At 37.7% G+C, this 25,888-nt stretch overlaps 1 protein-coding gene across 1 annotated transcript in view; it reads left to right on the top strand.

Moving 5' to 3' along the window:
- prdm5 (PR domain containing 5) overlaps nucleotides 1-25,888 on the top strand; it is a 111,741-nt gene that overhangs the window by 31,144 nt on the left and 54,709 nt on the right. Inside the window, exons 7-12 of the mRNA XM_055188410.2 lie at nucleotides 3,543-3,664; nucleotides 8,334-8,413; nucleotides 16,496-16,580; nucleotides 16,664-16,821; nucleotides 20,029-20,122; nucleotides 24,434-24,594. Coding sequence (XP_055044385.2) covers nucleotides 3,543-3,664; nucleotides 8,334-8,413; nucleotides 16,496-16,580; nucleotides 16,664-16,821; nucleotides 20,029-20,122; nucleotides 24,434-24,594 — 700 coding nt within the window. The remainder of the gene's footprint in view (nucleotides 1-3,542; nucleotides 3,665-8,333; nucleotides 8,414-16,495; nucleotides 16,581-16,663; nucleotides 16,822-20,028; nucleotides 20,123-24,433; nucleotides 24,595-25,888) is intronic.

Below are 25,888 nucleotides of genomic sequence, written 5' to 3'. Positions count from 1 at the left end.
TGCCTATAAGATTTACCTGTTTTATGATGCATTTTCTGTCGCTACTGCTACTTCCTAAGTGGACATTAATAATCTTCAGATATTTTATTTTGGTCCGCTGGCTAACTGAACGCGCGCCTATGCGGCCACGCACGAGCACAACTTAAAGGGGACATGTAACGTTTTGTACATATATTTTACGTTTTAAGCAAAAAATTGCTTGTGGTTAAACATCATTTGGCGGACCCCTTGCAGTCCCGTCGCGGACCCCCTGGGGGCCGCGGACCCCCGGTTGAAGACCCATGGTCTATACCTTTAAATGCAAATGAGCTAAAGCTCATTACTTCCTTACAAACATACAGTGAGCGCTTTCAGTTCAAATAGATCTGAGACAAGGCTGAAAACAATGGTAATGCAGGACTGTAAGTGGGCAGGACTTTATCAGTGTGACCTCACATTGATAAGATAATAAAATGTGTGTATGTTAATGAATTTCTAGGACTGCTGTAAGACTCCATTCTCTGGTTTGGCTACATTATATTGCATACATGCAAAAGAGACTAATGGGCTACATGCCTAACAATAAATGAATAATTTAAACTGTGTCCACCAAAGTGTTTTAAGCAAGCTGAAGTAATGTGTGGTGCTCTTCTGAAAACGACCAGCATGGTGGCGCTTGAGAGCGCTTTGGAAGCATTGCACGTTATTCGGAAGACGCATTTGTTGCTGTGATTTGGAATATCCACAACATGTTACTAGTATCTTATTTTGAACAAAGAGTAAAAAATGAATAAAGACAGCAGCACAAAATAACATAATAATATGTCATTATGATACACAGGTCATCAAAATGTCTAAAAGAATACAGAACCTTTTAATGTTTAAGGCCCCATTTAAAGGATTAGTCCATTTTCTTAAAGGACAAGTTCGGTATTTTACACTTAAAGCCCTGTTTCCAGATTGTTTATGATGAAATTGAACGGTTTTGACTGAAGTTTGGACACGTGCGGCTGCCCCGAGAGTTTTCGGATGTTTGTGTTTCGCCTCCCACCTTTGCAGGGGGTTTGATGGTGCACTGGAGCAATCCTTCCTGAAGTGCATTAAACTTTCGTTTACAAAGACGTGAAACTCAGCGAGTGGTCAGGGGTGTTCACTGGTGTGCTCGCACACAAATCGCTGCAAAATACGCATTCCAACAAGTTTTATCGTAGTTTTTGTCCAACTCCATTGACTTGTATTAGATGTGCTGTGAGGTACGGTATTACTCCGCGCCGGGAACTTTGTTTCTATTCTTGCAATTGGCAATGGCGGATTAGCGCCACCACCTGGGCTGGAGTGTTTATTATTCAAGCTCTAAGCAGAAGAATATACGTGTGTGAGGCGTTTGGAAAAATAGGTCCACAAGTTTACAACAAATGCTAAAACACCTGTTGGAAAGCATCTTTTGCAGCGATTTTTGTGTGAGCACACCAGCGAACACCCCTGACCACTCGCTGAGTTTCACGTCTTTGTAAACGAAAGTTTAATGCATTTTAGGAAGGATTGTTCCAGTGCACCATTAAACCCATTGTAGAGGTGTGAGATGAAATGAAAACAAGCGTAAATTCTCAGGGCAGCCGCATATGTCGAAAATTCAGTCAAAACCGTTCTATTTCACTATAAATAATCTGAAAACAGGGCTTTAAGTGTAAAATACCGAACTTGTCTTTTAAAAGAAAAATTCAGATAATTTACTCACCACCATGTCATCCAAAATGTTGATGTCTTTCTTTGTTCAGTCGAGAAGAAATTATGTTTTTTGAGGAAAACATTGCAGGATTTTTCTCATTTTAATGGACTTTAATAGAGCCCAACATTTAATAATTAACTCAACACCTAACAGTTTTTTTCAACGGAGTTTCAAAGGACTATAAACAATCCCAAACGAGGCATAAGGGTCTTATCTAGCGAAACGATTGTCATTTTTGACAAGAAACTTCTCGTCATGTAGATCCGGTCGTGATGCGCCAGCGTGACCCCACGCAATACGTCATGACGTCAAGAGGCCCCAGTGTTTACAAGTGTGTTGAAAGAGGACCGTTCCTATGTTGTTGTATGTCAACTGATACTAATTAATGTCTTTGTGTCAGTTTATTGTTTAAAATGGTCCGCAAATGTGCGTTTTATATATGTAACATGTGACCTCCCTACGTCACTATGCATTTACGTTAGGTCGCGCTGGACTGGACCTAGACAAAAAGTTGTGGTTTAAAAGTACATATTTTAGATTTTTCCTGTCAAAAATGACAATTGTTTCGCTAGATAAGACCCTTATGCCTCGTTTGGGATTGTTTATAGTCCTTTGAAACTCCGTTGAAAAAAACTGTTAGTGTTGAGTTAAGTATTAAAGGTTGGGCTCTATTAAAGTCCATTAAAATTAGAAAAATCCTGCAATGTTTTCCTCAAAAAACATAATTTCTTCTCGACTGAACAAAGAAAGACATCAACATTTTGGATGACATGGTGGTGAGTAAATTATCTGGATTTTTCTTTTAAGAAAATGGACTAATCCTTTAAACGTGGTGGGAAAAAGTTGTAAATTTCTTTCATACCAACAGCAATTTTGAAATTATGAAAATTTTCATGAATGCAAAAATTTACGCTAGAACGACTTAATGAGCGATTTAAACAAAAAATCGTTATGCTTGTGTTTCACGAATGAGACTCATAATGTCCTGGAACACCTTGGAAAAAATATATATTATATACATTTATTTTTTATTATCTTTTAAATATTATCTTAAATATTGCCTAGTCAGACTGATATGGATACAAACTGATACTGACAAAGAAAACCCGTATGCCTTTACAGTCAGTGTTTGCTAGACTGACAATGTGCTTTCTGATATATCAGACCTTGTACTCGTGGATGAGCAAACCACTTAAGCCCTTTTCACACAGAGATTAAGGAAATTCATGAAAAATGGAAAGATTCCATAAAGACACGTGATGTATTTATACTCCTGCACTTGTTAGGTTTTTCCACAACGTCTGAGGTTTCTAATTATCCGTGATTTCTCCCTTGAGAAACCACACGTGTGCATTTTATTTTAGTTCATGATAAGATCATAAGGAGCATGTGATGCGCTGTTTTGTCTTGCTGGTGAATGATCTCAGCTTTAGCGCTGATAGTGACAAACTCCCTGATCTCTGCTTCAGTCCAGTTAGCTGAAATTTCTCGTCATGAATGTTGATCTGCGTTGTAGATCCCTGTGTTAAAGAGCTGAACCATAACTTCTTGTTGCAATGACACACAAGTCCTCACTACGGCACGCCCCTTACAGCATTGTTTCTGTCTCTTGTTCACACAGGATGTCTTCTGTAAATGTTACAGCAATGTTACTAGGTCCTCTTTACAGGAGCAATCCCAGAACATTTACAAGACGTGCATGTGTTTACACAGAAGCCTCTCTGACAATTTTACAGAAATTCTGGTACCAAAGTGCTGTGCGAATGAGGTTAAAGATTATGTATGTAGTTGCTTTATGTTGAAATTCAGCAAAGTTGTGTGCATGTGTTTGCAGCTTTGAGCAGCATAAAGAAGCATGTAAAGGAGATGGCAGATTCATCTGTAAGGCTGACAGCTGTGGGAAAAGATTTAAGAGTAAAGACGCCCTGAAGAAACACAAAGTCAATGTCCACACAGGTGGGTCATACACACACACGTAGACACACATGGCTGAGTCTAGAAATGACTTTCTGTAATTAGAGTCTAATCGCTAGCTGTTTAACATCTTCATTAATCTGCTCATTTCTGATCCGCTCGCCATTCCTCTCTCTGTCTGTCAGATAAACGCTAAGCTCTTTCTCCGTCTCGACACATTTAACAGACTTTCAGCGCCTTTCTCACCGCCAGCAGCGGAGATGTCTGTGAATATTAGTTAAAGACTTTTAATCACCCAATGAAAGCCTATACAAGAATATTTTCATTATTCTTATAAATTGTAATTGGACAGTTTGGCACATGAATTAGCGAATTAATCCAGTAAAATTAAGCTGAATCAGTTTCGGTGAAAGCTTGTGGAAGTGCTTAAAAACACATGCATGAGTGTTTATGTGCTTTGCTTGAATAAAATGTTTTGAAGATCTCAGATCATAGGACACAGGATTTTTCTTGCTCTTTCTTGGCAATAGTGATGGATGTATCTCTGTATAGATGTAGTGTTCACAATACATCATCCCCTGTCTGACCATGCCCAGTTTGTACAGTATGCAATTCAGCCATGTCATACAAATTTTCAATGAAGAAATTGTGGTTCTGTATAATCGGTTCTGCGCAGGCCTTGTAAACCAGGTTACTACCTACCTGATTACTGTTACACAGCAAAATCATTAGTGTTGAAGTACACTGCTGGTGTTTATATGAGTACCACCGGACCTGGTGATACCCATATATACACCAGCAGTGTACATTTAACGCTGGTGATTTTGCTGTGTAGGGACTAAACTATTAAGGTCAGAAGTAACGTAGACATGTCAGATGCAGCAAACACTACAAAGAGTACAATTAGATGACAGCTGTTTTTTCCTATTTATTTATTTTTATATTTGTTATAAAACCCTAGCTGAGAGGTTCACAGATCCCTGCCCGAACACCAGCTGTGGCATTAAGACCCTTATAATAGTGAAAAGATACAAGAGCGTTTCTCAAAACAGAAACCAATTTTTTTTTAAACATCACAATTATGGTTACATTAAGACCACTTACATTTTACATATGTTAAAATCTGAATCTTGTCTGATTAACATTGCTGGTATGCTAACATTAGCTCAAAAGAGCTCATTTACATGATTGAAGTCTTAAAAATAGAAAACAAAGAAACAAAACAGCTTGCTGTTTAATTTTAGTTGCCAGCCAGCGCCAGCATTTTTATGATTTTCACAAAAGTTTAATTCCAGAAAAAATCTTCTTTAAATGAAGAGTTTGGTTCCAAAACGCGATAAATGGCATTTAAAAAAATAAGTTACCGCCAAAATCAGTATTGTATCAGGTCAGTATTAAAAAGTACATTCTTAATTTTATGCAAAGTCAAATATCCGCCGTGTTATTCTGTCATCTTTTCTTCCTTTTTCCCAAAACGCGATAAACGCCAGCCCTCCTTCTCTGCAGAATGCAATAAATCCACTTAACCAATCACAGCGCACCATTCCATGCATTGTAAACAACAATGGTGCCGCGTTGAATACACACGGAATCCTAGTTTTACTCATCTACTTTGTACTTCATGATCAACAAACAAACAAAAACAAAATAATACTTTTGATGGCATTGATGAACATCGACACATTGACAGCAGGGGATCTTATGAAAAACTTTCCATTACCGTAAAACTTCAAATAATAGCCCGGGCTTTTATTTTCCCAAACCTATCATCACACCAGGCGTCTAAAAGAGACAGGCGTCTATAAGAGACAGGCTTTTAATTTAATTGTTCCAGCATGACAGTAGGAGGTTACCACATATTACGTTTTATTTTTAATTCGAATGTGTTTAACAAATTAGTTCGTGTAATTACAACAGTCTTAAATTATTTGCAGTATAAATAAAGCAAACAAGGATATGTTTTTTTCATTGGTTGTTGCGTGAAATCTTACCCAGATACAACAGTGCTATTTTCTGATTGGCTATTGTGTAGCCTCTTTCTTTTTTTTGTATTGGCTCGCTCGACTAGAACTCTAGGAAAGACGGGCTTGATAGAGAGAGAGAGAGCAGTGCGGCCAGATACATTTTAGGCGCTGCAGCATATTAAATATGATAAATAGTGTTTCCGCGTGAGAAATACAATGTGTGGCGGGAGTGCATGCATGACAAAAGACTGAAAGCCCGGCTATTATCAGCGGCCTCAAAACACCGGCCCACCGGGAAAAGTCCTAACTCTCCCGATTGCCACTTCGCTACTGTCATCATCACCTCACTCCTGGCGACGAAGCTTGTTGTGTTGTCATAGTGATGAGTAAAGGAACGACTGCGTCTGTCACGTGACATCTACCGGTAAGCAAAAAAAACTTTAGCGTGTTCAATCTGCACCATAGAACTGTCTTAAAAAGACTATCTGACGGGTTTTAGAAGATTAAATACAACCCGAAACTTAAAAACAGACCAGGCCTTTATTTGAGACAGCCAGGCGTTTATTTACCCAAACCTGTCGTCACACCAGGCGTCTAAAAGAGACAGGCGTCTATTTGGGACTCGGCTATTACTTGAAGTTTTACGATATTTTACTCAAAGTCAAAGAAAATCGAGCAAGACCAAAACATTTTACAGCTGATCGCTGTCAAAAAAGTTCAGCGAAGACGTCCCAAGGATGACAGCAGCAATGACAGTGTTCCTAATATGACAAAGGAAGTGTTTGGATTAATGCCATTAATGTTTTTTTTATCAGTGTATACCACTAGTAACTAAATGAATATAACATGGCAAAGATGAATGCACATTTATATATTGATTTAATAGATTTATAGCATTTTGCAGATAAAATAATCAGTTTTTATAATAAATCTTTGAAAATCAAATTATGGTTTTGAATTTTTAATGTTATTAAAACCTAAAGATACTGTGTAAAAGTTTGTAACAGAAAATAGTGGTTTTCATCTTGTCACTTTCTTGTCACCCAAATTAGTCAAAATGAATTTATTGCGTTTTGGAACCAAACTCTTTATATAAAAATTTGGGCCGGGACTCGATTAAAAAAATTAATCTAATTAATTAGAGGCTTTGTAATTAATTAATCGAAATTAATCACATTTTAATCACATATAAATATTTGACCTGAGAACATTGAGAAATTATTTTTTCACATGGATTTTTAGTATACCATGAATAATGACTGAATACATAAGCTTAAGCAACAAAACATTGTTTATTTTTGTTCAACCAAGTCGTTGTACTCGGAGTCGGCTAATGTCCACGCTAGCTGCTATATGTTTTGCATTGAGATGATACTTGAGTCTCGATGTGCTGCGGTGATATGTGAATTCCTTGTTGCATAGCTTACACACAACCATGCTCTTATCGACGCTTCCATCCGTTCATTTTTTATAAAAAAAAAATCCCATCCACGGGGCCAACCAAACGATCTCATCAGCTTCTTCGTTCATGTTGTGGTTTGTTGTTGTCTGAAGTCATGATGAACGCTAGTTGGTGCTCCAGTATAATCGGTCCGCCGAAACTCATCCAATGAGAAATGTTCCACGGTGCAAAAATAAGTGTGATTAAAATGCGTTAAAAATGTTTAACGCGTTATTTTTTGTGTAATTAATTAATCTTAATTAACGCGTTAAAGTCCCGGCCCTAATAAAAATACAATTTATCAAATGAAAGAACAGACCCTCTGCTTTTAAACAAATAAAAAAGTTTCATCCTATCTTCATTTGTTCTTTTTTTATCACATCTCAAATATGGGTAGGTTTTCTTTAAAAATAACAAATTTTTAACAAAATGCAGAGATAATTGTATTTTTTAAAGGACTTTTGTTAAGAGATTCAGACCGATAATTAAAACATACTCTGAGAATTTACTGATTTTTACTTCAGAAATATGGATTGCCGTAAACATCATTGGTAGGAAAGCGTTTTCTCTCAATTGATGAAATAACTTGTCAAAGGAGGAGAGTTAATGGCCGATACTGATATTAAAAAATCAATTGGCTTATAAATATACCTTTTTTAGGTATCTGACACCTCAAGGTGCAGTTTGAGTAAGACTCTGATCAATGATGCAAACACAACATAACATCTCTTTAAAAAGTGAATAATGGTTGGTCATTTTATTCTCTGCCAGGCTTTGGCTTTAAATCTGAGTTTCCTTTAATTAGAAACGACACATTTAAGGAAGAGAAAACGTATTCAATGATTGAAAAGATTTATCGGCCAATTCCAAAATTCCAAATGTATGTTGGCCACCGCAATATATCAGTCCAGCACTAATTTGGACCATTTTAAGTGCAAGAATTCATTTAAGGGGGAAATGCTACAAAAAGTATAAAATATGACCTTCTCACATTCTTTTAAAACATCAGTGTTGAGGTGAGGATGCTGAAATCGATCTGTATTATTGGGGTATCTCATATCCACATTCTGCTCGACAGGAAATGGACAGGGCTAACCTTTCACCCCTGTAAAGCGCAGATATTTTACTTTTGTTTTTAACGTCGGGCCGGGAGCTGATTTATGTGAGGACTACCTGTTTATTTGAAAGACGGTTTGGACTGATGCAGTGGCTCCATTAGCATCTCCTCAGATACCATCAGATGTGATGTATGATCTGTATGTGTGTGTATGTTTGTGTGTGTGTGTGTGTGTGTATGTGTGTTCAGGGAGCGCTCGCAGGAAGTTGATATGCACCATCTGTAATAAGAAGTGCTCATCCTCACTCAACCTGCAGGAGCACCGCAAGGTCAGATCATCCCTCCATAAATCTCTCCTTATCCTCTTCTCAGTCCATTTCTTCTGACTATTTGTCTTTCACTCTTCTCCTTTTTCATTTCATCTATCCATCTGTCCTTTTTCTGTCTGTCCACCGCTCGTGTCTTGCCAGTGCATGCTCACTTTCCACCGTTCCTCTTTCTGGTTTCTGTATTATCCATATTTCCTATCATTTTCTCCTCATCTCTTTCAATGTTTTTGCTGGAATTAAAGAGAATTATCCATCTCATTCGCTCTTGAATGGAATCCATCTCTCTCACTAGGAGGTGGGCTTCATGTTGATGTTGTAAGGTTTTCCACTGGTGTGAGTGTGTATAGAAAGGTCGTCTTTTGTTTCACAAGCTCATCCCTACGGCCCTCCTTGTGAAATATAAGAGTCGGAGGGAGCAGACTGCTCAACCTTGGCGTTGGCGTTGGCGTCAGGGTTTGTCCTGCAAAATGACCTGAGGAATATCAAACTGCCGCATTGACAAATATTCATCTTCTGTAAAATCACCACAAAACTCAAAAAAGTTTCAGGGTCGCTATTCTGTTCTGAGTCTGTTTTCCATGAGAAAGAAATGTGGTTAGGGTTTACACTCAACTTTTTCAAAATATATACCACTGTTTAGATGTTTTAAATGATGGTATTCAATGTCAGCTCCAAACCACACCACTAAAGATCAAGTCATTCGATTTTCTGACTGAAGGAGGTAGGTGAAGAACCGCCTTGCAGGTTTAATGTTCTTACGGCTGGAAAGACTTCACTGCGTGATCCTGCTGCATCAAAACCAACATCTTGCTCAGTTTTTGGCCTATACTATCATCACCAGCTCTGCCTAAAGTTTGAAGTAAAACAGACGTTTCCTCCTGTCAGTGTTCACTCATCAGCAGTTATCAGTGCGACGGGTCTGAGAGCAGAGTTTTTCCAGTCACAGCTGTCCTGAGTCGGTTTTAAATGGTGCATGTTTGATTGTGGGCCAGTGGTCAGCCTCCCTCTCTTGAGAGGAACAACTCATGGTTCTGTAAAAATTTGTCTGGCAGATAATGTTAAATCCAAACCTCTTTCTCAGTTTGTGTCCCGTGTTGGGGACATTTACGCATTGTCATTTTATATAAGTAATTTACAAATGATGAATACTACATTAAAAGTTTTTTTTATCTTTAAGAGTATTGTAGTAGAAAAGTATCGACTAGTAGCGGTTAGGCTCTTTGCAAAAGTCTGGGATGTTGTAAACATGACTTGTTTTTTCCAAAGACATTTTTTAATCCATGCAGTCTAATTCCAGAAAAGCACATCAGAACAGCCAATCAGATATAAGCTTGTGACCTTGAAAAGTTCTCATTGACTTCAGTTGTCTGGGCGTGTTTAACACTGGTACATTTTTTAAGGTTTGACATTAAAATTAAATGGGCCTAACAGGAAATTAAACCACTATACTATATTTAAAGGGATAGTTCGCCCAAAAATGAAAGTTCTGTCATAATCACCCTCATGTTGTTACAAACACGCATAAATTTATTTGTTTTGATGAACACAAAGGAAGATATTTTGAGAAATGTTTGTAACCAAATCGTTTGTGGTCCCCATTCACTTCCATAGTAGGATAAAAATAATACTATGGAAGTAAATGGGGTCCACAAACAGTTTTGTTACAAACATTTCTCAAAATATCTTTCTTTGTGTTCATCAGAACAAAGAAATGTATGCGTGTTTGTAACAACATTTTCATTTTTGGGTGAACTATCCCTTTAACAGCATAATAAATTCAAGTTTAATATGGTTTAAGTTAAAATCATTAGATTCATTGAGTCTTTTTGCAGTTAGTTTTTCTGTACACACAATGCTTAAAAATGTATTAGACCACCTGTCTATTTGTCTCAAATATCATCCATCATCATGAAATGCTTTAACCTGATAAGGAACACTGTGCCGTACACGGTACACCCCCTCCCTTGCACGTTAGGCTGCATTACGTCATTGTAACATGGAAGCATTAAATCTTCAAAATATACGGTCATGCGGCACATCGTTAAAAAAAGCTTAGACTTTTGGGATTCCATTAAGCGCACACACAAAGCATAATATGATTTTTAGCCGTCATAAAACTGTAATCTAGTTGTTAGTTACCTGAACCGGGCGGCGCCGATTTAGGATATTTACTGACCTTCAAAATCTTCCCTTTATCCGCTTCGGTGAAATTGTCCAAAACAAATTTTTCATAAATCCCCAAAAGTCCAAGGAAATGGAATATCCAAGCCTTTTTATCCAAAACGATTTGTTCATCTCACAAGCTTGACGTTTCTGACCGAATTACGATATAAATAGTGTATACAATTAGTTCACTAACGGACATTTGTTTGAATCTCACTTTTCATTCACGATTTATAATGAATATATTCGGATGTCACGTTTACTGTGCAACGTCTGAGGAACAAATACGCCCCCTTGTGGAATTTCAGCCGTTCCATAAGAGGCTACTGCAGACCCTTTTCTTCTCAAAGAGTTCTTGACGTTTTGCCTTTATGAAAAGTAGTGATGAATGTCAAATTTATATTTTATACCCACATATGAAGTGACTATTTAACTAAGAAGTCAGATATCAATAATAAATGATTTTGATAATCACCAATAGGGGCAGTTGTGACAGAAATTTTGTTAAAAACAGTACATGGGTCACAGACATAAGGATTTTCAACAGACCAATTTTAAAATACAAAAAATATATATAATATCTGTTGCAAATTGTTCAAACGTTAAGAAAAAAAATCATATTAAAATTAAGTGATTTTAGTGATTTTCATCCAGATTAATTGCCTGTAGGCCACGCAGGAAACAAACAATTGAAGGGTGCCCCCCAAAAGGGGTGTATGAAAAGCAGCAACAGCTGCGGTGTATACCCTAAAGCGTAATTTATAGTTGTGCGTAGGTTCTACGCCGTAGCCACACACCGTAGGTTATGTGTAGGCTATGCCAGAGCCGTATAATATTAGAGTTACAACACGCTTGGATCATGTGATTCTATGTAATGCTCTACAGTAAAACAGTTAATAACCCTAACAGGTAACCATTACAGTTTATCTATTAATCTTGTAGCAAAAATATGGCTATATATCAGTCTGGCAAAAACATTAGTACTGCACTTTTACTATATAAAAACTACAGTTCATTAATAAAAAAATCACATAAGCATATATTCAAAGAATATAATGCTAACATTATCCCAAGAAACATGTTTAGTCAATATTGTGAAAAATAAGACAACCAACTGCATTTAACAAAGCTTTTTATTATATAGTATAAAAATAGAGAGGGTATTCAGCATCCAACAAAACTTTTATTATAAAACAGTGGGAAAGGATAGCCTCCATCATTCATTGTGACAGATGTGGAAGAATGCAGTGTCCATACTGAGCTGAGTTGCAACACAATTTGATTTCACCACCGCACGGTCACATGGTTCATGGAGCTCTCAATATTTCTACACGAACAATCCATTATGAAGGTATTTTGATCCAAAACAGGATCAAGTCTATGCACAAACATCCCCTCTTGTGACGACACAGACAGTGCTACTGCTATAACAGCGTTTTTTTTTTTAGCTGCGCTTTCTCAGTAGCTCCCCTCCTCTTATCGACGAAGCGGTTTCTTGTATAAACAGAAACACACTAAATTCATATTTAATATACAATGAGGAAAATAATTTTTTTTAAACCCCTGCTATTTTGCAAGTTCTCCTACTTAGAAATCATGGAGGGGTCTGAAAATGTCATCGTAGGTGCATGTCCAGTGTGAGAGACATAATCTAAAAAAAATCCAGAAATCACAATGTATGATTTTTAACTATTTATTTGTATGATACAGCTGCAAATAAGTATTTGAACACCTGAGAAAATCTATATTAATATTTGGTACAGTAGCCATTGTTTGCAATTACAGAGGTCAAACGTTTCCTGTCGTTTTTTTTCACCAGGTTTGCACACACTGCAGGAGGGATTTTAGCCCACTTTTTCATACAGATCTTCTCTAGATCAGTCAGGTTTCTGGCCTGTCGCTGAGAAACACGGAGTTTGAGCTCCCTCCAAAGATTCTCTATTGGGTTTAGGTCTGGAGACTGACTAGGCCACGCCAGAACCTTGATATGGTTCTTACAGAGCCACTCCTTGGTTATCCTGGCTGTGTTCTTCGGGTCATTGTCATGTTGGAAGACCCAACCTTGACCCATCTTCAATGCTCTAACTGAGGGAAAGAGGTTGTTCCCCAATATCTCGCAATACATGGCCCGGGTCATCCTCTCCTTAATAAAGTGCAGTCGCCCTGTCCCATGTGCAGAAAAACACCCTCAAAGCATGATGCTACCACCCCCATGCTTCACAGTAGGGATGGTGTTCTTGGGATGGTACTCATCATAATTCTTCCTACAAACACGTTTAGTGGAATTATGACCAAAAAGTTTTATTTTGGTCTCATCTGACCACATGACTTTCTCCCATGACTCCTCTGGATCATCCAAATGGTCATTGGCAAACTTAAGACGGGCCTGGACATGTGCTGGTTTAAGCAGGGGAACCTTCCGTGCCATGCATCATTTCAAACCATGATGTCTTAGTGTATTACCAACAGTAACCTTGGAAACGTGGTCCCAGCTCTTTTCAGGTCATTGACCAGCTACTCCCGTGTAGTTCTGGGCTTGCACCACATGATATTTAATAAAATAGACATTACCGGACATTGTTTGTTTAATATGATAAAAATATAAATGCAAAGAAAATGCATCAAAGCTGTGAATAGAGCCACAGTGGGTCTAACTTCTTGTATTTTTACCCTCTGAGATATCTAACCCACGCACTATATACTGTACCGCTATGTATAAATCATTTTAAACTGATGAGACGGATAGCAGATACTTTTAGTTTTGGTTTCTGTGTGCAACTTTACATAATATAATAAAAAATTTAATTTACCAAATGTTTTACAAATGTTTTAACACAAAAGGATTATATGGACCTTTGATTTAGAAAAGCCTTTGCTGACTGCCAATAAAAATACCATGAAGAGAGTCAAATTTATAGTTGGCCTACATTGTCTGGAGTGACGATCCTTCAGTCATGTAAAACTTCAGTTGGTATTTAACTGTGTGCATTCTTTGTTGTAAACCATCAAACAGCTTCTGTGTTGCAATCTGAGCAGAATTTTCAACACTGCTTTACAGTTTTGGGAAGTAGCTGTTTAAAAGTAATAATGCTATAAAGCTCAACAGTGTTTTTTTTGTGTAAGAGTAGCTGTTTTTTTAAGTTTTAAAGCATTTCCAGTAACAAACTGTTTGTTCTAACAAGTAGTGGTGTAGCGGGACGAAACACAGCTTGCTTGTTTTTATGTGACACTTGATCACACATGCAGCTTTACAGTTGAGCAAACCGAAAAAGAAAAATGCAAACACTCGCTACCTTTACATAATGTCTTCAGTTTGATGAGGTTATTTCCAAGAACTTTTGTTAAAACATAATTAAGTTGTTACTCAGTAGTGGTTGTTTTGGAAATAATTCTTTTTAAATTAAGATCGAGGGGCAACCTTGCAATCTTTCTGATGAAGCCAATAACGAAGTGACTTAGGTAATCTCGTTACTTTACTGATTTACTTATTTATTTACTTATTTTCAAAAGTAATTAGTTACTTTACTAGTTACTTTAATAAGTTACTTTTCAAAAACATGATGCACGACCTGAATATGCTACAGTATAATGTAACAGGGCCCGGTTGCATAAAGGACCTTAAGTGTAATTTTCTTTCTGCATATTCCATCATCTAAAATTGAATCAAATGAAACATTCTCTGTTTTAACCTCTCGACGCGCACTAATTTGTGGGCGTGATGATGTCGTTTTTTTAACACTGCTAACAATATCTATATAGCCTACTGTCTACAAACATTAATAATATTAATATTAACATTACTATACATCGTTTAAAAGGTCTACGGGTTTAGCATCACTGTATGCTCTCTGTTTTGAGATACAGATGCTCTAGCATGATAAATGTAGTATTTTGTGACAGAAGTCCAGATGACACATGCAAAATATAAACGGGACTTCTTACCTTGGTGTTAATATAACGATCGCGAGTCGAATCCAGTCCATTTCAGATGTGTGAATAACCCATGAAAACAGTCTAATAGAATTCATTAAATGACCATTTTTGTCCACAAATGCATATAATCCATGAAATATAGATATATAGTCTGTTGTTTACATCATATTTCGCGTGAACGTTTATGAGATGGAGCCACAGCGGTTATGTTATCTGGGGGTTCAGGTTTTTTTTCAGAAAGTTTCACATTCCTGTGCCGGCTTGCTAGGTGTTTGCTCAGATTTGAGGTGGACTTTTTCGCTGTGGATAAAAGTGTTATTCCCACGCAGAGTGTACAGCGGACGCTGATGTTTTTGTCACCTTTAACTGGGTTAAACTCAAAGTAATGTGGGTACTTCCAAGAATTAAACGCTGCATAGTCTTGTTCTCTCCCACGCTCCATGTTGTCTCTTCACATTCAACACTACACTTACTGACGGCGCGGCGCTCATACGTCATTGTCACTCGACTCGCGTCACGACACGAGACAGTCTCACGAAACAAAATCAAGGTTAAATAACGCAGTAAGGCATCCTGCTTACGGGGAAGTAACAGTAATCTAATTACTGTTTTTGCAATTGTAATCCCTTACTTTACTCGTTACTTGAAAAACTTCAAACGCGTTACTGCCCATCACTGATCACAACTACCAAAGCGCTCAGCTAAAGAAACAGCTGTCAATGTGTTTACAGCCTGGTACCAAATGTGTTTTTGGTCTATATAGCTAATTTTGCTCTTCATGCCAACAGTGAGGGGGTTGAATTTATTTGTAACTCATCCGTTTAAATTATATTAAGCCTTAAAGTTTTGCATAATTAAGGGCGTGGCCACTTGAGTGACAGGTGAACTGCCACTGCTGTCAATACCGTCAAGCTGGCCAGGCGTGGTTTCAGCCAACAGCCATCTCAGCTTCACCCACGTCCTGCCTCTTTACACATTTTTGGTTTTCCACAAGTCACGTGCGGCCACCATGCCGACAGCAGGCTTCGCCAACTGTTGACTTTAAAAAAGCTCTTCACAAACCTACGAGTGACGTCACAGACACTACGTCCATATGTTTTACAATCTATGATTAAGATGCAATGTTTGGTTTCTATGCCATTGACAGCACCAAAAAATATTTAAAAAGTACAGACATGAATTTGACCTGACCTGAACAATCCCACTGTTTGCCATTGGTTAGGTAACATGTAGTCCCAACCAGAGATTAAAGAAATATTCGGCAGTCAAAATCCCAGTTGAAACCGCTAAAAAAACTAAATAAAGTTTGGGACTGTCACATAAATTTAATAGATTTAGGCCCTTTTGAAATGTTTGTGTTCTGCGTTTACCACTTTTTCAAAAGGGAAGCTTGTTTAGCTGCTTTATATTATGAGATTTTGTAGTTTGACAAATCAGGGTTTAGTAGCTTTCCCAACACTGGTTTTACAAAATGTACCGTGACATATGTGGTACCTTGTTTTCAACATATTGGACAATGAAGCAGTTCAATTTGAAAAGTGTATTATTGCAATCATTTGTACCTCCTGATTTCCTCTGAGAAATCTGACTGAAGGGTACAAAGCGAACATTTTCAGCACAGTTGTATTGACCGAAGGAGTTATTTAAAACCGCTCAGAAGTTTAATTACATTTCCATCTGTCTGAGTCTGTGTGTGTGTGTTGTCAATTGTGATTTGGGTTAGGGATATTTTCAAGGTCACACACCAAGAACAGGCAGAAAACCACCCAAGAGTTCAACAATCACCCTCAATGGTCCATTAAAAGACCTCAGATGTGTTCTGGTCATTACGGTCATACGCTCTTTCCACTCTGTGTGTTTTACTTTGCGGTTACTAAACGCCGTTCGCTACACTATAAGTTTGACGTGTCAGAGTTATTGTATTTTGAACCCTTAGGGCTTGTTAATATTGTTCTTTAAAAAATGTACATTTTGGTTTATTTTCAGGTTCATGAGATATTTGACTGTACTGCCTGCGATAAAAAGTTCATCTCCACAAATCAATTGAAGCGGCACATGATCACACATTCCGGTAAGACCCATAAAACCTCACATGATTATAACCCAGACTGAAATGTGCTCAGTCATTTTGGAATGTATTTTATATGTGTGTAGAAAAACGTCCGTACACCTGTGAGATCTGCAACAGAAGTTTTAAGCGTCTGGATCAGGCCACGGCTCATAAGATCATCCACAGCGAAGACAAACCGTACAAGTGTAAGCTGTGCTGGAAAGAGTTCGCCCACCGTAACGTCTACAAGAACCATAAAAAGGTACCGGGCTCTGATCGGTTTCAGATGGGTCTTTGGTTCCTGAATCCTTCATTTCTGATGTTTCAGTTTGAAGTCAAGCAGAGATGTAGATGACTGGAACCAACAGAGAAAGCAATGGATTGTTAAGAGAATTAGTTTTTGGTTTTATAAACTGCTGGGATTTTATCTTAGTGGAGATCTTCGGACTAATCAGCCACTGTGGAGCCTAATCAAAACCTTCAGCCTAACCCTGACCTGTAGTGACCCCACACGACCCCCAACCTTTACACCCTGCAGATGACATTAACCCCACAACCCCACACAGCTTCGAACAGAAAGAAAGAGTTTTAGTGGAAGAAATGAGCATAGAGAAAGTTCTGATCTAGATAGATATTAAAGTCAATAAAAACATTCCTGCTTACCTTCTTAAAGGCACAGTTTATCCAGAAATAAACATTCTTATATCGTTTCAAACGCACGTGACTTGCTTTCTTCATAAGGACACACAAGAAAAATGTTATCGTTTTTCTTTTTTATACATTGAAAACAGTGACCAGGGGCTATAAAGATCTCAGTGGATGACGTTCTCAAAGACATTGTTTGTGCTTTACACATTCAAATATGGCATATTACAATCAGTTATGAGACACATTAAGCTCGGAGTATAGTTTGTATTTACGTATATGCGAACATGCGCAAAGCATAGTTTATTTGACGTTCGACGCATATGGACATGTACAAGTCCCGGGCTAGTCCTGGGCTACTAGATTCTCCTGTATGCGCATGCACGACCTACAAAAATCTGACGATGCGTGTACAGTGTGCGCATACTTTTCTGATGATAAAATTTACATCACACGCACTGTATGCGGACCCTCGCGTATGCGTAAAAACTGAACCGAACATTCTAGCATTAGTATCAGTGACATTTAGTACAAGCAATGTACAACCTTACGTCTCTCATCTCAAGAGATTTACAGCTTTTACAGATGACAAAATCCAATCAATGTGAACCTGAACCACAAAGCCAGTCATAAGTCTCACAGGTATATTTTTTCCAATAGCCAACAATACATTGTAATATTATCGTTTTTTATAAGTAAAGATCATGTTTCATGAAGATATTTTGCACATTTTCTGAAGTTAATATAAATAAAAGTGTATTTATCATTGGTAATATGTGTTGCTATCTTTGAAAGGCGATTTTTTTAATATTTAGATTTTTGCACCCTCATAAAAAAATTTACTCTTATGGTTTTGTGGTTCAGGGTCATAAAAGCTATTGTATGGATTCAGAGGACTTCACCATTAAGTTTGCATCAAAGGTAGGGTATCTAATTTTAAGAAATGCTAATGGTAGCCGACTAGCAATGAAATCACGATTCTACCCTCCATTCAAATCGCCAAAGTCACGCCTCTTTCGAAACACATGAACACGCACAGATCAGACGGTCATAAAAACTTTGCAGTACAAAGTGAATAACATTACCAAAATAACCAACATAAACAACTGGTTTACATCAGAATTGGTTAAAGCACACTTTCGGTTGTGTAGACATAAGTAACTATATCGTTAAGCTAACCCGTAAACGAACACAAATTTCATAAGCAACACAATGTTTCATCAAAGTAGAATATCTGAATCCATCTCATACCTTACCAAAATAAACAGTTCAAGGACCCTTTCAAACCCTTCGACTATTGCAGCTGTTTGCGTCTCGTGGTAAAGTAGTAAAGTTATCGATGTTCATTTGGGTTTTTGCTCTTTCCTGATCCAGTCAGTTTTTGCTGTTGTTGTTTTACAAGATATCTTTCATTTTGTGGCTCCTGTGCAGGTTGTCAATTCAACAGAAATTCAGCTATTCTCCCTCTGTTTACAGACGGGAGGTGAGGGCAGGTGAATGCGCCAATGACGTATGGTGTCTGTGTGAACAAGCTGCGCGATGGCATTCAAATTACGCTTACAGATAAGGGACAAAAAAGGCAATGTCAGTTCGGACCGAGATCTATAATTGGTTGAACATTTTTTGGTCCTGTGCCTTTCACAGATGACATAAATTTCTACAAATACATTTAAACAACTTAACATAGCGATTGCTATCAGGATGTGAGAAACTTTTAACCAGCATAACTAAAAATGTTTCTGGATCAAATGAGATACCCTGCCTTTAAAATGTAATCAATAATAATAATTATAATGATAATAAATAAAATTTGGCTTTCTGTCTTAAGGGAGGGCTTAGAGCTCGGAATTTTAGCCCAAACCCAGAATACTCCCCCTTCTTTAATGCTTTCCCCACCATTGATGGGTTATCTCATCAATTAAGAGAAAACACTTTCCTGCCAATGACAAGTTTTTACAGCAATCCCTTTTTCTGCTATTATCCACTAGGTGGTGCTCATACACAACTTATAAAACACTAAAGCATCCATGGATTAAAGGCGCTCTAAGCGAATCTGTGTGACGTCACTTTTTGTTTGATTATTGCTCTGAATCTGATCTCTAACAAAAGTCCTTTACAAATTTGCAATTTTTGAAGAAATTACCCATATTTGAGAGGTGATCAAAAGAATACAAATGAAGATAGGATGAAACTTCTTTTTTTAAAGCATAGAGTGTGCTCTTTTATTTGATGTGTTGTATGTTTATATATTTAAAGAAGAACATTTTCTGGATCGCATGAATCTTTTGTGAGAATCTGGCTGGCAAATATTTGAAAAAAAAAAACACTGGCAGGGAAAGAGTTAAATGGGATAGATGTTCTAGCTAAGAGTGAGGCGATGGGGTGGAGGAGGGATGCTGCAAAAAAGCTATTAAATAAATGAACAGTTAGATAAGAGTTAAATAAACTTAAAATATATCACATGGGGTATATAAACTACTTTTACTGGGATGTCATCTACTAAACATCAACCACTTTTTATTATTTTGTTTTGTTCATCAGCTCAACTTTCAATGTCAGAATGTAATGACTTTCTCTACTTTCAAAAACTGCTCATATAACCATGGCTACACTGGTATTATTAAAACTTAGTTCACAATATAGTACAGTATTAAGTTGTAATAGACAAAATTAGGTCCCAACTCTACATTATTTCCATCGGAATATTCTGCTTCCCTCAGAAATGTAATTTTGCATTGTCTGTGACACTTTTGTATGTTTGCAATTTCATCTTTATCCATATAAACCCAGCTGATGTTATACATGTCTGTATGTTTCTCTAAAGACTCATTCAGAGGAGAGGCCGTTCCAGTGTGAAGAATGTAAGGCCCTGTTCCGCACCCCGTTCTCCTTACAGCGCCACCTCTTGATTCATAACAGTAAGTGTGCTATCACATCTTTTAGAAAGCTCAACTTTTCCTACAGACAGGGTACGCAAATGCTCGGTATTTGTGTATATAGTCATTTGTGAGTAAATGTGTGCAGACGTCAGCTCAAGGGATCCTGATGCTGAAATCAGACATGAGTCTTTCCCTCAGCCCCCAACACCCCTCATTGAACCCTGGGCTGTGCGTCTGTGGGCTGCAGGGGTGGCGGGTGCAGGGGCTTTATGGAGCCGACTGGTCCGAGCAGGATGAACCACAGAGCTTCTCTGCCCAGTCTAGACTGATCACACTGAGATTATTGAGCTACGGGAATTTCCTGCTGTCCTCCCAAGAGGCACACACACATACATATACTGCTAAGTACTACTAGACTAACACTCTTTTTATATATGAGAGAGAGAGAGAGAGAGAGAGAGAGAAATATTGTTTTAGATGGGATAGCAAGTGGTGTGTGGGTTTGGTGTGTGTGGTCACTTTATGTATACAGTATTTGTGTTTGTGTGATCACTTACGGCCCACTGTGACATAATCTGGTCCATCTGTGTCAGTATTTGGTTTTGAAATAAAGCTGTTTTTGTGACTAGTCTTTAAATACACATTATCGTTTTACAAGGGTCAAATGGCTAACTGGAATAAATCCTCCACAAATACTTCACAACCCCCCCCCCCCCCTTTGTTTTAAGAGTGTGTGAGAGTTTTGCTTCTCTAGAGTTTGTTGACAGAATTGTTCTTGCAAGTAAATCTGACAAGATCTCATTTTGGGGACCCCAGGACTTAGAGTTTGTGTATGGACGGAGTGGAGACAGTTTTGTGATTTCACCTGGAGCTAGAAGCTTTTTTAAATCTGTGCATTTGTGTTTTCCCATCCTTTTATAGGCTTTAAATAACAGCATAAAACAAATTCGCCATTTGCATGCAAATCAGAAATGAGTCTACGATTGGATCATTTTTGTTGCCACAAATTTTTGCAGCATTTGCTGATGCAGCTTGTATGTTTTCAGTTTCTTAAACAACCTGGAAACATCCAGGAAACATTGTAACTGTGCTTCAGAAGGCACAAATTACTGCCCTGCTTTGAGGAAAGAAAACAAAAGAGACTGTTCATTTTCACACATAAATTGGCCACCAAAGAGTTCTGATCTTAAAGGGGACATTTCACAAGACTTTTCAAGATGTCAAATAAATCTTTGGTGTCCCCAGAGTACGTATGTGAAGTTTTAGCTTAAAATATCATATAGATCATTTTTATAGCATGTCAAAATTGACACTTTGTAGGCGTGAGCAAAAATATGCCATTTTTGGTTGTGTCCTTTTAAATGCAAATGAGCTGATGAAATGCAAACATTGAATGCCATAATGGTGTTGGTTGAATTTGAAACTCAATTGACCTATGGCTAAGCCACGCCCCCAAACGCGTTGAGCCAATCACAGTGTGCATAGCAACCCAATACATTCAGACTTTCTCTGCTTACACATCGATTGAAATGCATTGCAGTTAGTCAGTTTTCATTCGTTTTTATATGATTTTTCTTTGTCATTTTAAGTTTAAAAGGGTCAAACGGTGTGCATGGGGTTCATGCAACTCCGACACTAGGTATTCCGAGAGGCTGGGCGATGTTGTGTATTTTTACCCTTTCCCAAGCCACATTTCAACCGAGATAACGTTAACTGTTAAGTGTCTGCTCTGGATTAAGTTATGCGGTAGACCACAACACCAACTAAACATGGATAAATTAAGCCTACATTTCTACATCTGTTTTAAGCTAAGTCAACAACGTATTTAAACGTTATCTTTAACATCTCTAACGTAACGTTAGCCTAATGTTAACATTAGCTTCTAGCTGCGTTGTACATCATATCACTTTGCTTCATTAACCCTCTAAGGTCCGACCATTTTGGGACACTGGCAGAGGTTCTGACATGCTCTTACATTTTGTCTTTTTTCAGTTGCTTTAAAACATAATAATGGCAAGTGTCTCATAACACTGCGTTCAGCACAAACAGGACTGCAATATTATATGAGCTACATGTATGTACATTGTTTGAACTGTTTGTCTGTTCATTACCATTTGAACAGCGAGTACTGCCTGTGGGCGTGACCGCATTAGAGATAATGAAGTCAGCCAGGAAAAACTGTACTTTCTTTACTTCAATGCAGATTATATAAACATGCAATATTTGTTTTATAATTAGCTTCTTTAAAAGTAGACATTTCAGGCTTTCTTTGGATATGTGTATCATGTTTGTGTGACGAGTATTCGCGGAGTTTCAATCGATTTTTGTGACGTGTTTTGAGAGACAGCTGGCGGAGACAGAAATGTCTGGATGCGCACGTTGTTTATTTTCTTTATTTGACAAAAACACAAAGATCTCTTGTTATTGTGAATGTACACAAATTAAAGAGGATTCTTCACAGTTTCAAATGATGTCAAACACGTAAGTGTATGTTTATTAATGATGGAGTATTTTAAGTTGATTCTGTCATGATAAGGAGAAAACACGTCAAATTGCGGCGCTGCGTTTTTGGACCCCAGGGGGTTAATGCATATGTAAATAAACAAGATAACAAATGTTATTTGTTATTTGTAATAGCAATGTTGTGCTGAACGATTCATGTTAATACGGTAGCACCAAACTAACGTTGAGGTAACTTACTCTTAGTAAAGATGGTAAAAAAGCTTGTCCTGGAAACGTATGCCAAAGCTTTTCATCGAACTTCTCAACAATAAAATTATTAATATAACCCTCCAATGCATAGTTAAGGCCCTTATGGTGACTTATGTCTCCAAAAGTCATCAATTGCCTCCTGTGAAATGTCTCCTCCTGTGACAGCTGCCATAGCGCATGTCACCGAATGTTGATTGTTTGTCCGAGTGAGTGGAGGGGGCGTGGCTTAGCCATAGGTCAATTGTGGAGTCAATTATTCTCTTTGTCTCTCTTTCTCTCTCTATACACTAAATGGCAGTGCCATGGTTGGATAGTGCAGATTATTATAATAAGATCCCCTTTTGACATCACAAGGGGAGGCAAATTTTCTGGGTTACTGGGTTGATCTTTTTCACATTTTTTAGGTTGATAGAAGCACTGGGACCCCAATTATAGCACTTAAACATGGAAAAAGTCAGATTTTCATGATATGTCCCCTTAAGTATTGGTTGACTTGGTCTGATACTCCCATCGGTGCTTGTCATTCCAAATAAATAAATACTTCAGAAGCAACTATCACAGCAAATTAGAAAATATTTAATTTAATACATTTTTGACCCGTGCTGTGTAAATCTCACATTCTTTCCCAGAATTTCTTGTTTATAAGCATTATGCTGTACAGTTGCAGTACCAGGAACCTATGAGATGCCAGGGATTGAGGATTGTGACTTTAAAGCAGTTTAAATTGCGATGACATTTAGTGACCAAACAAAACCAACTAACACAACTAATAATTTTGATCGTATGGATGATTGATGGTGCTACATCATATACAATTGCTCATAAAACATAGCACACAACATTAATGGGCTCTGACATGAGCTCAAAAACCAACAGAACCACCTCATGAATAAAGACATTTTTCTATGATGGAAAACCCAGCAGATTAGCGTCTCTTGTGATGAAAAGTCTGGCGTAGCCATCGGGCATACCCATTAATTTAAATACATTGTTCGTCGTCCAGTCTTTTATATCCCGGCATTTAGTCTGTGCTGCTGATGATTAAATGTGGTGACGTGTTGGGTTCTGTTCAACTATTTATAAACCGAAACAAGCTTTAAACCAGAGTTCTGGCGTGCACTATGCTTGTTTGTCACAAAAAAGCATTGTTTGAGCAGAAAAGCCTTTTGAAAACCCGTGTTCAAGCTGTAGATTTCCGTTCTCGGCGCCTCAGTTGATTTTGTGGGATTTGAAGAAAGCTTTGCAAGAAGAACAGTGACTTCTTCTAAAAGGAACTGTGGCCTCGGACGAGAGATGAACAGTTTCTCGCTTTTTCTACCTGATCTTTTATGATCCCTTTTTTACCGCACCATCTTCTGAGATAGAGGGCAGATATTCTTTTTAGAATGGAAAAAATGGCACAAATAGAAAGAAATAATAGGACAATTTTCAAAGCTGCATGGACTCTGAGGGCAGCAAAGTGGGTTTGGACACAAAACAAGTTCCAGTCAAACTACCTTTAAGTGGCACACTTTTAAACACAAACATAATGGCAGTCAGCATCTTTTTTTTAAAAGTCTCATGGAGCCGGAGTGCAAGATTTCAATGGGATTCTCAAATTGCGCTGCACCAACTCTATATCTGCTGTTTTCTGTCCAGGTGAGAGGACGTTTAAGTGCGACCAGTGTGACGCCACTTTCAAACGTAAGGACACACTCAACGTGCACATTCAGGTGGTGCATGACGGACACAAAAAGTACAAGTGTGACCTATGTGAGAAGGCTTTTGTCACGCCCTCAGTGCTTAAGAGTCACAAGAAGGTACGTCCAAAATCTGTTCATTTATTTCATGTATTTATTTCCTTAAAAGTTGTTGTTTAAAATGTTTTACTTGCTGTCCAGACAATTATAAAAATAATCAGTATGCACGTTCATCACATATGGCGCTTCTCCACTGCATGAAATGGCCAGTGGTGTTGCACACATCTGTAAGGCCCCAATGCAAAGCAGGAGATGGGGCCTCTCCCACCAACATTGATTTCTTATCCAACATCTGCTGCAACAACAGAGTCCGTCTCTCCATTTACACTATTCATTTAACGGTATAAATACCTAGTAAATTATCTTTGTATTAATGCGTTTAATTTCATTATTATTAACATTTTATAGGTCATATAATGTATGTGGATTTTATTGTTGTTTTATTAATGACGGAAATAATTCACAGCATTTCTTATATGCGATGTGTTTAGACTATAAAAGAAGTTATTCGCTGTTGAAATCGGTCAAGCTATCTGGGCCCGTTAGTGCTTTACTCTCTGCACAATAAAACCCCCCAAATAAAATGAGGTCTTTTAATAAAAATATTACCGTTTAATGAAACTTTGAATCATTGCTCATGACAACCCAATCAAGATGTATGGACCTGATGATTATATTTACTTTCAAGCATATTTCAATCATTTCAGATTTACAGTGGTGTGAAAAGGTTTTGCCCCCCTCCAGATTTCTTATGTTATTGCATATTTGTCACACTATTTATTTAACAATATTTAAATTTGTTTTAATGATCTGAAACATTAGTGAAAGATAACATTAGTGAACACAACATGCAGTTTTAAAATTAAACTTTTTATTATAAAGGGAAAAGAAAATACAGCCCACATAGCCCTGTGTCAAAAAGTGCTAACCCCCTTGTTAAAAACATAAATTAACTGTGTTTTATCTCATTCAAGTTAATTTTCTCTAGCCACACCCAGGCCTGACTACTCCCACACCTGTTTGCATTCAAGAAATCATTTAAATAGGAACTGCCTGACAAAGTCAAGTAGACCAAAAGGTCCTCAAAAGCTACACATCATGCTGAGATCCAAAGATATTAAGAAACAAATGAGAAAGAAAGTAATTGAGATCTATCAGTCTGAAAAAGGTTATGAAGCCATTATCCACAAATGGCGAAAACATTGAACATTGGTAAACCTTCCCAGTAGTGGCCGGCTGACCAAAATTACTCCAAAAATGCAGCGACGACTCATCCAAGAGGCCACAAAAGAGCCCACAACAACGTCCAAAGAACTGCTGGCCTCACTTGTCTCAGTTAAGGTCAGTGTTGACT

The sequence above is a fragment of the Misgurnus anguillicaudatus genome, chromosome 13, assembly GCF_027580225.2.
Source record: "Misgurnus anguillicaudatus chromosome 13, ASM2758022v2, whole genome shotgun sequence".
Classification (NCBI taxonomy): domain Eukaryota; kingdom Metazoa; phylum Chordata; class Actinopteri; order Cypriniformes; family Cobitidae; genus Misgurnus; species Misgurnus anguillicaudatus.
Note: the sequence above shows the minus strand (reverse complement) of the source record. Positions and strands in the feature narration are given on the sequence as shown.